The 14,243-nt window shown below is 30.9% G+C and overlaps 1 protein-coding gene across 1 annotated transcript; it reads right to left on the bottom strand.

The window, feature by feature from the left end:
- Positions 1–532: 532 nt before the first annotated feature.
- Positions 533–13,080, bottom strand: LOC123653446 (slit homolog 1 protein). The gene is made up of 9 exons (XM_045589444.1): positions 12,895–13,080; positions 12,344–12,512; positions 11,715–11,824; positions 8,337–8,449; positions 7,934–8,070; positions 7,693–7,845; positions 7,212–7,392; positions 1,932–2,071; positions 533–1,740 (listed from the first exon to the last, which is right to left on the bottom strand). The coding sequence occupies exons 1-9, from the start codon at positions 13,069–13,071 to the stop codon at positions 1,475–1,477; spliced, it is 1,446 nt and encodes a 481-aa protein (XP_045445400.1). The 5' UTR covers positions 13,072–13,080; the 3' UTR covers positions 533–1,474.
- Between the last annotated feature and the right edge of the window lie 1,163 nt (positions 13,081–14,243).

The raw sequence follows: 14,243 nt of genomic DNA, 5'->3' as shown, positions 1-14,243 counted from the left end.
ACATAGAAAGCTTCAATTTCATTCGCAACATTTGTATATTATATGAACATTCTTAAATATACTTATGTAATTCAGACTAGGGGATATGTTTTTGGTTACATTTATCACTTAAATAAGTATATGATCACACATTCATTATGATAAAAGGTATTAGTTGTAATAAATAGGTCACAAAATAATATAATTTGAATACTACGAATGTATGCAAGCTACGACAATTGTGTGCGATTTCTAAATAAAAAATTGAGCATTCGCTTCTAAGTGAACGAATAAAGTAACAGCAACAAAATATAAAAAGCACCTACGATCTATAGCAGTTTAAAGTCACATTTATTACTCTATTAATAAATTTTAATAAAATCTAGACAAAGTATAACAAAATATTAAATGAGTTATATTCAACTATAAATAAATTAAATAAGATTCACACCAGGCCTTCCCTATAAAGCATAATTATCATAATACTAAAAATAAAACAAATATAACAAAAAAATGCCTGCGCATTACAATTTTAATTAATAAAAACTTTATACTTAACAAATTATTAGACTATAATTAGTTTTAATCTAACAGAATCCGTACTAAAATTTATAAATAACATAAAATTACAAACGAAAAGATAAGAAAAAGTTGTCAACTGAATTATTTTAAGCTTATATCTAACACTTAAACTATCTATCACTAGCCTACAACATACATCCAGGGGCTCCATCTAATGCGTATATTTGTAATACCATTTGGAATTAAACTAACGTAATTAATAAACAAGAGGTAGAATTATTTCAAGGAAATATGTAGAGAAACATTGAAAATGTTACTGTAATTATTTATAACCATGAGATAAATAAGAGCCCCACATTCTTGCGAATATAGAGATAAGTATTGAATAGTCAACATGGTAAATGCGCAAAAGCTTACTAGAATATTATAATACGAGTAGAGTTACATAGTATAGGCAAGGAGTAAATTATAAAAAATATTATAAATTCATTTTAACATTCTGATTTCAGATTTTCATTTTCAGATATTTTTCTTTTTCTTTTGACTTTACAGATATTATAGATTAGCTCGATAGTGGCAAAGTTTTAAAGACGATAGTTTCAGATATTGCGAATTAATTACTATTCCGCTCACATATTCGTCGTTGGTAAAACTCTAAAGTAAGGCATACCTACCTCGAAGGTATTCTGATACCTAGCGTACCGCACCTGAAATCATCCTTATCACAAGCTCATTCCAAAATTCTATAAATTTTTGTTCAGCCCAAATTGATATGTTTAGTTTCCAAAAATTCATCACGTTACAAATGAAGAGAACGAAGGGTCGCTACGAGGCATCCGGCCACAGTTAACTCGACCGAGCCTTCGTTTAACTAAATAGGGTAACTTATTGGGTAATAGACAATGAAGCATCTGGTAACAATTGTTAAAAAAATGGGTACCAGTTTTCTATCAGTGTTGTTAAGCCAATTAATCTAGAACAATCTTGCAATTGCAAGGAATAACATGTTCACTAGCGATGTTGGGCCAATGTTAACAGCACTCGATGGTCTTCCGTAGCCAGGCTTTCTCTTGCAGCTCATTTTCTCCAGAGGCATTTTAGCGACGCTGTACTCCCGATGCTCGCTGACCATAGTACAAATCGTACGTTTCTTCTGCATCATTTCGTCATCGCGGTCTCGGAGCCCGGAAAGCCAGGATTCATACCACGCAAGATCACAGTCGCAGATCAGTGGATTATCTAAATAAAACAAATGCGTTAGTTACCAAAAATCCGTAAAACAATATGACAATGCTAATACAAAACTGGAAGTCGTTTATCATGAAATTGTCGGTAATTTAAATTTTGATAACATTTAAGTATTTTTTGTATTTTAGTTTAATAAAGCATCATTGAAGACATTTTAAGAGAAGGAAGAAAATGTTTTATACCCATAATATCAACAACTCGTAGAGTGTCTAGTATAGGTTCCATGATCTCTTCAGGAATATGTTGCAGCTTATTGTTCTGCAAATTGAGCGTCTCCAACGAATTCAAATTGTCGAAACCCATTGTAGGTAACTGATGAACCCTGTTAAATTAAGAATGTATTTAACATTTTGTCTTTGGGACTTACGAGCTAAGTTAAGCTTAAACAAAATTTCTGATTTGTTATTTTATGGGTTCAATGATCATGTATTTAACATATTTTGCACAAAACAAACGCTTCTAATCAATAATGTCGTTCAAATGTACTGTACAAAACTGATTATTGGTTTAACGTGCTCTCCAGGACAAGCATTGCGTGAATGTCGGCTGACTAACAATCCTATTAGATCTAGCAATCTAAATCAACAATGCTTGGTAGCGTAATCAATTCGCCTGCTCAGGTAATTTTAAATGAAGTATTTTCAATTTGTATAACCTTAGTAGCTAAAATTATTTTTTTCTTAGTAGTTATATACACACAATAGAAGGAAAGATATATTCATTTCAAATTAAAATGCAAAATATTATTTTTATATTTTTAATAACCGAAAATAAATATCAAACCGCAAATATTTTTAACAGTTTATGAAATATATCGAATAAATTTAAATATTGACAATGCGCTGATATATTTTGTTTCAGATGCCTTTTATTTATGTAGTCGTAATTTTTTTTAACACATTCTTTTTTTTTATAATATTCTATATTATTATTATATTATTATTATATAATTTAATTTTCTTCTTTACTAGCATGAATTCAGCTCGTTAATACATTTACTTATTTATTTAATTATTATTGATTCAGAATACTTCAACAACCGCTCTGGTATAGGGGTGCTTGCGCCATGTTCCATCCTAAACATCGACGGTTTGCGAGTACGATTCCCGCTCGGGACGGATATTTGTATTTGTACAAATATTTCTTTCCGGTTGGAGTGGTCCTTGTGGGTCTCCCCACCGTGCCTCGGAGAGCACGATAAGCTTTCGGTCCATGTTGTTATCATATACATCTGATTGCGATTGTTAATCATAGAAGAGAATATATCCGCCAACCCGCATTCGAGTCGCGTAGTGGATTAAGCTCCAACCCTTGTCCTACATAGAGAAATAGCCTATGCACAGCAGTGTGATGTTACAGGCTGAATCGTATCAATAATTTTTTTTTCAGACAGCACTAAAAAATTGAAAACTTATTTCAAATATAATTTAAATATCTGAAAAAACTTTGCACTGAAATTTTGAAAATTGAACTCAAATAAGTTGTCATTTTGTGACAAAAATTTCCACCTTGTATGTATTGTACTGATAGCCAAAGCGTCGTCGAATACGAAATAAAGCAGAACTTCGAAAAATTACTGAAGTATAAAGTTTTAAGGTTCAAGCGTTTCAATTTTCGGCAGAATTTCTTATATTTTTAAGACTTCACCGACAATAAAACCTCTAAATAAAGAGAAAAAAATTTGATTCAAACACTTCATAATCGCATTGTACTTTTTGATGAATTTATTTGAGATTAAATTTAAAATATATTTATATTTTAAAAAATATTGAAAAAAAAAGTTAAAAATAAAATAAAGGTAAAAAAAGGTAAATCAAAGGGCAACTGGGCAAGGGCTATCATAAACATGTCTCGCTTCAGTCTGTAATATCCCACTACTGGGCATAGGCCTCTTTCCCCATGTAGGAAGAGAATCAGAGCTTAATCCACCACGCTGCTCCAATGCGGGTTGGCGGATATATTCCTTACTATGAGTAACGATTACTATCAGGTGTACATGATAACAACCGGGACCGACGGCTTAACGTGCTCTCCGAGGCATAAAGATGTCTATTGCACTGAAAATAACACGTAACAGGCAGGTATTAACCTTATATCACTAGGTATATAAAATAAGAAGAATTTTGCTAATAAGCAATAAGCAGACCATTTATACAGTATTAACATACAACTTACAAAACATTAATTTTTGTCAAGAGAGAGAATATTGTTTGTAATAGATAAAAGCAAAACCAACTGAGTCCATTTGATAAATTCGTTCAATAGGACAATATTAAGTTGTCACGTATATAACATAGGCAATATTTAACGGTAGAAAACGAAAATTCAAAAGGGGACTATCAACTTTGTATGGGGGTTTCGGCCCCGAATGGACAGTCACTGAGAATAATAATTATATATTAAGTTAGTAGTACTAACAAGTAGGAATTAGAAAAATGATATAGTTTTGTGTCCAGGTGTTTCATTTTTTGTTTTTTTGTGAATAATTACAAGAAGGTTTCTGAAATAAAAATCATTGTTATTTGTTTTACTAATCGGATTCGTACGTTAACAGAATGTTATCTAAAAACTAGGCAGGTAGATTTATAAAATCTTGAAACCTTTTCCAGCCCAAAAAAATAATTGTCATGACAAGGGCACAACAACCTACTGTCCGTCGACCAACCATGCAGTTGCAATAATATTTTTTTATGGCTTCTCTGCCTGACCTTTATTATAACAAAAACATATAAAATAAATACAAAATATATTTTCCTACTTATGAATATGCCTACTGTGTATTTTACGTCGCAGTAGTGATGAATTCTCGGTTGACGGAAAACCTTTCAGTAGGTTGCTATATCACTATGAAAGCAATATGGAAGTCAAATGAATGTATGACGCAAAAGTCTGTAGTTTAGGGTTGCCATAATAAATAATATTTTCAATAAATAAATAAATCGATTAAATCGATAGTCGAATTTAATATAATTGCTTGCTTTTTATTTAGTCTAGTATTTAGTTTTATAAAAATGTTTCTAAAATAGTTTATTTTTTCCAAAGTTAAATCTTTTTTTACTAAATACAATTTTATAGCCTTTTTTAGACTTTTTTTCTTATTAATTCGATTTAACAATACTTTTAATCGATTTTAACAAATAATTGATTTAAAAATATTTTAAAATCGATTATTCGTTAATAATAATTGTTTGTTTAAGACTGGCAACGTCGTGTAATCAAATCACCAACCGAAAATAAACTAAAAGCATATAATTAATGAATTAAAATACTTATTAAATAAACTTTTTATCAGTTTATATTGATACAACTGAAAATCACGAATAATCATGATTTAATATATGAAAATTTTTGGTATATTTGTTTTTTTGTATGAATTCTGTTCACGCTGGGCCGAAAATGGACAGTCCCCTTTTGTAATTTATATGGGTGAAGCTGTGAGCGGCAAACTAGTTAATTTATATATTGTTAACAACAGCAATCACGATGTTCGTCCTAAAAATATTGAGAAATTTCGCAAATCGTTTCTGTCGATTAATCAAGTTTCGCGTTCAAAAGGGCAATACAATTGAAGAGAAGCCGAAGTAACTCCGAAAATTAATCTAAATTAATAAAGTGCTGTGCTTCGCAACTAAATTAACAATAAACCCAAGATAACAGCTATAAATTCAGAAAATTGTACTGTATAACGTTATTTTCTTGTTCAGACATTTTCATCAATCTGAGATATTGAGTTGTACAAAATATTTAGATAGGGAAAATATATAGCTTTTATTGGGTTGCCTAAAAATTATTATTTTTTTCTTGGCGTGTTTATTTATTTTTATTTTTATGTAGTATTTTGACAAAGAAGTGGAATTTTCGTTTTTAATCGATAAACTAGGAATAAAAAAATATTTTTGCGTTACATATCCTATTTATAGAGGAATGATGGTAAGCGATTACCGTAGCCCATAAACGCCTGCAATACTAAAACACTGCAAGCGTGTTGCCGACCCTACATCTTAATCCTTCAAAAGCTCTTATCATCTTACTCACTACAGGAATAACACTTTTAAAATAGTATTAGTTAGCTTTTGATCTTCCTTAAGGTTCAGGTACTTCCCCAGTCGGGCTGCTCCAGATTTTGACCAAGATATACCTCAGTTAAAATAGATAAGGTAATATATAGTTAACTCTAATAATGGTTATTAGTTGACGATGTTTTCGTCTACCTACGCAGTCGATATAATTGAAGTCGGGTATATGTTCAAATATGGTTTTGCTGTAAACATCGATATTATTTATAACTTGTACAAATATTTTCACAAGAATAAATCAAGCATTGATCATTTAATGGTAGTTAGCTGATATTTTATCGAAAAATTATATTATGTCTGGTTTCATGAAACAGATTATCCATAAACAAATAATCAACGCGTAATTACAAAAATATATAGATATAACTGATTCCACTTATATAGCAAATAACTAAGTAGGGAAGTTATCACGTCGTATAATGCTTCTTTTATAACAAATTATTAAAGTTCTGGCCCATTATTCTAAACTGCTTCTGGTAAGTTATTTATTATTGTCCAACTTGAGAATAAGACAAAATATTTCTCAGTATTAATGACCCTCCTTTAAACTTGCCATGCTATTAATAAGAGTTCTTAGTAAAACAAAACTTCGTTTACCAATGAATAATGTTCGAAAATATTTATAGAATGTACGTGCTTAATGAGATTAATAAAACTATTTATGAAATTATTAATTACTGGCCGCCCGCCCCGGCTTCGCACCGGTGCAAGCTTTTACTAAATATACTACAGAATGTCTTTATTTATAGTGTGAAGCTAGCTTATGACATGGTTATTAACATAATAAAAACAACATTCAAATATGCGTCGTTAGATTACACGTTGTTACAGAGTGCATTGAAGAAATAAAGGTTCACTGCTCGTTCCCCGTAGGTGATAGTGTGATTATATGTAGCCTATATGTTGACCCGACTCCTTAATAATATTCGTGGCAAATTTGAAGTAAATCCATGCAGTACTTTTTGAGTTTATCCCGGACATACATACAGACAAACAGACAAACAGATAAAAATTCTAAAAACTATATTTTGGCTTTGGTATCGATTGTAGATCACACCCCAAGTATTCTTTAAAAAAATATTCAATGTACAGTTTTGACTTTCCTACCATTTTATTATATGTATAGATGGTTCTGTATGAAAAGTTATTAATCTCTGATTTCAGCACGCGTTTGTCCGCACGTCACAGGGCTATCTATATCTGTAGAATTGTAATAATCATATAATAACTGCTAGCTAGCTGGTCTTTTTTAAACTCGACTCCCTTTTACCCCCATCTGCCCATTGTATCTTTATTGCTATACAGTAATCACTTAGCGATGATTCTACCAGCTCGTTTGCTGTCTACTCCTATTAATAAAGTTGGTATCCTTTGACTAATACTTACATATTCTTTTGTAAATTCAGGAACGTAATAGAATCTCCATAGCCGGTAAACGCATCTTCACTTATGTAAGTGATATTGTTCGAGCGTAAATCCAGGTGACGAAGGCGATGAAGAGGTCGGAGTGCCTCGGAGGGTATTTCGTGCAGACGGTTGTCACCGAGTCGCAGATATTGTAGATTTTCTATGAAATTTTGAAAAAAAAGTTTAGTAATTGTAAAAGCATAGTGAATTTAGTAAATACAACATGATATCTATTAAAACAGACATGAGTTGATATCTCAATGGAGACTTATAATTTTTTTCGCTTTCGATATTTGTTTTTGATATACGGTATAATTATTTTTCATATTATCTTTCGATAAACTAATTATATAAGATATTATGGCTATGTTTTTGTCTTTTTCTTAACTTTTATTATATATATTAGCATCATTATAATATGTTAAAACATGTAGATTGATAATTCATATTTTCATACAACCTTCAAGTCCGGCAAATGCTTTCTCATCAATCCGCTGTATTTGATTTCCTTCGAGCTCCAATGAATTGAGGAACGTTAAATGAGAAAATACATTAGCAGGTACCTCACGCAATTGGTTATGCGCCAATCCCAACGAATCCAAATTTCTCAAACCTTGAAATGAAAATGTTTTTAGTATAAAAGTAAATATATATTTTAAAATTAGTTATTAATGCCACTATGAACTACTGGGTCATTTTACCTGCAAAGTCTCCTTCAGATATTGAAGCTATTCGGTTTTCCTGCATTTCGAGCTTCTTTAAATTCTCAAGTAACGCGAGTGCTTTCTGAGGTACGGCTGTCAGTTCGTTTCCACCGAGATTTAAGCGCTTTAGCTTCCTAAAATTATGTAACGAATTCGATTGGAAGGAAATAACATTTTGGTTTTCGGTAAAATAAAAAGAATGTCTACTTTACATTGTAAAAATACTTTGATATTGGTTTTATAAAAAAAGAAACCCAACAAATAATACCCAACAAATACAATCCAATTTTAATAATACTATATTTAATTTTGAGACACTTTTAAGTACAATCTAAAAGAGAAGGGGCGGGAAGGTGCGGTCCGTAAAGTGGAAAATCAATTAAAAATGTATTCGACTTACTTTTCCAACCCCTTAAAAGCCTCGCCGTCGACAACCGATATTCTATTTTCGTACAATGTCAGGATTTCTAAAGTGTCGAGACCCAAGAACGCTCTGTTGTGAATTGCAGTCACCTTGAAAAAAGTTATTTACTGAAACGTCTGTATATTCCTGTAGAGTTTCTTTTGTTTTTGTTTTTTATATTTACGTGGTTTTTTGTTTACGCTAAGATACATGCACAAATGTTTCGGTCATTTTCACTCATCGTATGAATATATCATATAACTAACTATCTTTATATTGATAACATAATAAATAAAAATCAACATCAATATATATCCAGAGAATCTGTATGTAGATAATATCTTTTATATACATCGTAGAGTCAATGACTCATCACGAAATCTCAAAAAGCGCTGGGCACATAAAGATTAAATTACCGCCAAAAGGTAGTTTATAGTTAGATGACGTCCTCTGAGAACGGAATTTTCGATAGGGCCGCATTAAAGTGCTCTCGTCTGAGGGCTTTCGAAAGATTTTATAAAAATCCTTGATTTTTTTGGAACTAACTTGAAAGTTGACTCAGAGGTACTTTATAGTTAGTAAAAGCTCGCTACGAACGAATTTCGTGACAGGATCGGATTAAGGTTGTCTCAAGGTTTGAGCAAGTTTGTATCCAAGTCCTTAATTTTTTGTGTTACAAGCTTGAAATTTGAGAGTTAGATAGTTAATTAATAGACGTCCGCTAAGAAAAATTTTTCCGATGAAGCCGAAAGGTCCTTCACTTTTTTTTGTTATAAACTTAAAATTTGACAAAAAGATAGTTAACGGTTAGTAGACGTCCTCTAAGAACAGATTTCCCAGCTAGGGTTGCATTAAAAGGCGTGAAATAAGGGATTGAATATTTAAATGGGAAGTTCGTCACTTCTGAAGCCAGCAACATCAATCTCAATTTTGAGCTACAAGTTACAAAAGAGTAAACATGTGTATCAGATTTTGTAGAAATTCTTACATAAATGGGTGAAATAGAGGATAAAATTTGTTCGGAAGTTCATCATCTTTTGACCACAAATACATTAATACGTATTTCAGAAATTTTGAAATGGAGGGAAAGTCACATAAAAATCACAGTCCTTTTTACCAATATGCGTCTCATTTTTTGTGTAAACCTATATTTCTTGACTAATTTTCAAACCATAAATGTTATTTAACCTTTATTTTTATATCCGGTTAGATATAGATTAAAAATAAAATAAATAAATAAAATAGTCCAATCTTGATATGTAATGTTTGATTTGTAATTTTACGCGATAATATTACAAATCAAACATCACAAATCCCTATCTATCCCCTCCATACTATTTTTAAGGAAAACATACGCCTAAATATATATACTTCTTTCTTAATAAATAATCTGTCATCGGATAGAGAAGACAAAAAAAAACCTGTAAAAAACTTACTTAAATATTCTTTTCAGACCAACATATGTATGTTGTGTATAGAAAGCGAATGAAATTGCCACATGTAAATAATAATTTACACCAAAAAAAAAAACAAATTAAAATAGAAATACAAACTTTATTGTTATTGCTCTTCTCATATTAATCGTAGCGTATTTTTTTTTAAACAAAGCATCACATTAGTTTTTTTGTATTTTATACTACTGTTCTAGCATGAAGTATTGGAATAATATAAAGTAATAAAATCAAATTTAACAAAACAAATTTCTTGGAGCTTTCATGTATTTTTCTAAGGTAAGAAAAATTGCTCTAGCATTTCCCTGACACGTGAACCTTTAAGACATTTATCTTGTAAGGCTTAGAATAAGCCAGTACCGGGAAGAAGTTGCGTAAATCTTTTAAAAGAGCACGCCCTGTATACACGTGCTCGTGTTAAAACATTAGGATAAGGAAGAGTATTATTATCAATCGTTAAATTTAATAAAAAAAGATTACATAAAGTTTTAATAATACGCACATGTGCCAAATCGTCTCAGAAAAACGTGGATATCTCATAATTATGTTTGATGATAATTAATAAACAGAAATAAGTAATAAACAGAAAACTTATGAACTCCTAACTTATTTTACTGCTATAACCCTAAAATACCGACGTGTGGTCTAACATACACTTTGAGAGTTCGGTCAAACTAGTTACATATATTAGCGAAGACATATCACACTTCTCTCTGCCCCTCGGGATGTCAACCGGCAGCATTCGTGGAAAGTGGCTATGTCTATGCGTGCAATTCCGGTGAGTTGTGTTTTTTTCTTATTTGGTCTGACAGAATACTCGTCAACTTTTATATTACTATATTTTATAGAAATTTTATCATATAATAACATTTTTTGGGAATATTATCAAGATATATTATTTAATATCAGAATACATGTAATAAATTTAAGACTGACCATCAACATGTTTGTCACCATATAAAAAATTCTATTTTTTTAAAAGAACTTATTTGGTAAGGTTTCAAAGAACTTTCTCGTAAAGAGACGTTACAGGTGAGAAAACATCACACAAATTTTTTTTCGAAATCGAGCTGCAAATAAAGAAATCAACCAATCTAGCAACCAATCTAGTAACCAATCACGCAAGCTTAAAAACTCAATCCGGTGATCGATGCCGCAAGCTTACAAAACGTGTAGTTAGAAAATAAAGTATGAAATTGTATTTTGTATTCCATCCACATCGAGTCGAAACTGCGAAAAATGTTTCAAAGGTATGAAAAACTATTTTTTTTAATGGATTAGAAATACTTGCTGGTTTTTTTTAAGTTTATTGTTAACTATGTTTTCGAAAACGACCTATTCAAGTATATTTCCGCACTTGTATATCCAGACAACTATTAGCAGTTCATTAACATCGACTAGAGTTAACTCCTTAAAAATGGTTACCGTGATATTTGTATAGTTATCTCTTTCTCGCAAAAGAGACATTACGCGGTAAAGCTTCATTCTCAGGGCAGGTTTTGAACGTTCTTTCTTTAGATTGTTTCACTCCCCATTTTTTTCATTCCACAGGCTTTAACAAGGAGCTAAAGTAGTAAACTTCAAAAATGATTTTTGCTTCAGCCTGTAATATCCCACTACTGGGCATAGGCCTCTTTCCCCATGTAGGAGAAGGATCAGAGCTTAATCCACCACGCTGCTCCAATGCGGGTTGGCGGACATATTCCCTACTATGAGTAACGATCGCTATCAGGTGTACATGATAACAACCGGGACTGACGGCTTAACGTACTCTCCGAGGCACGGTGGGGAGACCCACAAGGACTGACTCAAAAATGATTTAGGATTCCTTAATTAGCATATGCTGTCACGGACTTAAACACAGATTTTGAACACTTATAACTAGAGCCATTACAAATTTATTATTAAGCATGTATAAAATTACCTTATTGTGATTCATGTTGAGTATAAGCAAATGATTAAGATGCGTGAAAGATGATGTCGGTATTGTCGCTAAATTGTTTTGCGAAACGTCGAGTTGAGTCAGTTTATTTCCTGAAAGTTTTGAAAGAATGTACATAAAAGATAAAGTTAATGTTTTTAAAACTTTCTAAACTTACTACAATTTTAATAAATAAAAAATATGCTTTCTTATAACTTTTAACCACGACTTTATAAAAAAATAATATACATAATATTATCTGTAAAATTACTGTTCATCAATTCAACGTTACTCGTTTAATATTAGTTACAGAATTAAAAGACAAAATTCTGAATTTAATTTAAAAAAAAATAACAAACATTAAATATTCTTACCATATATAAAAATAAATGAAGTAGTCGACTTTTTTATTAAATTGTCAAATTATTTTTATAGATATACCTTCTATAATATTTTATTAGCAGCAGTACAATATACAATTAATTACAATACTAAATATTAAGTTGTTTTTTTCACACAGTAAACGCAAGAATTAAAAAGGTTAGAGAATAAATTGAATTTAACTGAAAACAATACGGGTTATAAAAATAAATTAGTAAACTATGTAGTAGATTTATTATATACTTTCTTACCAATAGAACTTAATGATGAATCTTCTATGACGGCTAAACTGCTGTTGTGAACCGTAAGATGGCGAATGTCTAAGCTCAAGAATATGTATGCAGGTAACTTAGCCAAGTTGTTATGACGTAACTTTAAATAGAATATTATCATAGGCTTCGATCGTAGCGTGTTCATTGCCTGCAACAAACAATGTTTTTATTGATATGTCACTTATCTAAACTCAGCAAGTATTGTAGTTTAAAAGAATATATTATATTTCTTATGAAATTACAATAGTTAATAAGTTTAGTTAAGTTTTTGTAATCAAAATTAAAGCTTCATATAACAAATCTAAAATTTAAGTTGGTCAGGGAGACAAAATACATAGATTTAAACTAGACGCGCGTAATGTAAGTACTTAAATTTGTCCTTAAAAATCATCCATCTTGTCGAAAACATTAAGAAAAAACGCTTTGAGTTGCAAAAAATACACTGAAAATGTTTGTAAATTTTAGGTACTAGCCTTTGTAAGTACGGCTTAACAAAATTAAATTATGTAGTATTGTGTTAATTACGTCACCTTTTGTATGTGCTGTTGTTCAGTGAATTCACATAGGATATCAAGTCCGTTCTTTTTAACGGTACAGCTGCATGGTGTTATGGTGTTCTGCGGTGGACACTGCTGAGCGCCCTGCGGGTGCGCCGGCCTCGCGAGCAGCACCACGCAGCAAGCGAGCAACCAACGTGGCGCCATCATGGAGTTTCTGAAAATAGTTAATTTATTAATACTAAATATATATATATATATATATATATATGTAGCATATTCTTCTTTTTTTATCTATGACGTGGGTTAGATTGAGAAAAAACTTTGTTTTTATTGAGTTTGTACTACCTACCGGTAACAAATTCTTTACGATACCCTTAGGAGAAGGGTTAAAGTCAAAACGCGCGGAAAAATCGCAGAAGATGTTGCGAATACAGCTTGTATGTCTTCTTTTATTGTGTAAATATATATTTCCAATTTACGCTCTACACAGAATGATAAAAACGTAGCAGGTAATAAATTTGCGAATTATTTTCTCAAAATCAAATTATTTGATTTTTTCTATTTTCAAAAGTGCATACATTTTATTGTAAATATTTTTTATTCTTTAAAAAAGTATTCATAAACATCTTTCTACAAAAACCAGTTTTTCCCAAGGGCTTTTAAACTTTCGTAACGAAACAGATATTTTGGCCCATAATTTCGAGTTACATAAAATTGAATTTTATTTTCTGGCGACAAATTTGCAGCTCAAAAGTTTCTTTTCACGGAGTGATAATTTTGTTAGGGCAATAATATTTTTCGTGTACAAAATATTCCCATTTGCTCTTATAAAAATGTGGTGAAAATAATATACTATATATATCACACAATTGAACAAACTTTTCCTCTCTTGTTCTAAGCATTATCTATGTTAGTATTAATATGCCATGGTACTCTCTGCCTTTAACTAACGAACATACTTTTCCTCTTAATTCTATTTACCAATAAAACGTGTAACAAAATTGATAAAATAAAGATTTGATAACTGTATTGAATTTGGATAATATTCTGCGACGTGAATCTTGTTATAATACATTTAAAATTTAAATATTATTTATTACTAGCTGTGTCCTGCGATTCCATCCACATTTATTTGAGGGAATAAAGTTTGAACTAAACTACAGACAGGTTTTAACGTTAAAAATTAACTATAAGTTCAAAAATCATTCGAATTTCCGTAAGCCCTCTTAGGTGCTTATTTCGGAAAGTATAAACTTTGAAAATATGAAGAAAAATAATCGACTTTTTTTTAATTTCTAGACTAGAACACCCCCTTAAAAATAAATTTAACTTCGAAACAAAAAAGTGTTTTCAATAAGGAATTGATTTTTTCATTCTGG

Source organism: Melitaea cinxia, chromosome 5, assembly GCF_905220565.1.
Source record: "Melitaea cinxia chromosome 5, ilMelCinx1.1, whole genome shotgun sequence".
Classification (NCBI taxonomy): domain Eukaryota; kingdom Metazoa; phylum Arthropoda; class Insecta; order Lepidoptera; family Nymphalidae; genus Melitaea; species Melitaea cinxia.
Note: the sequence above shows the minus strand (reverse complement) of the source record. Positions and strands in the feature narration are given on the sequence as shown.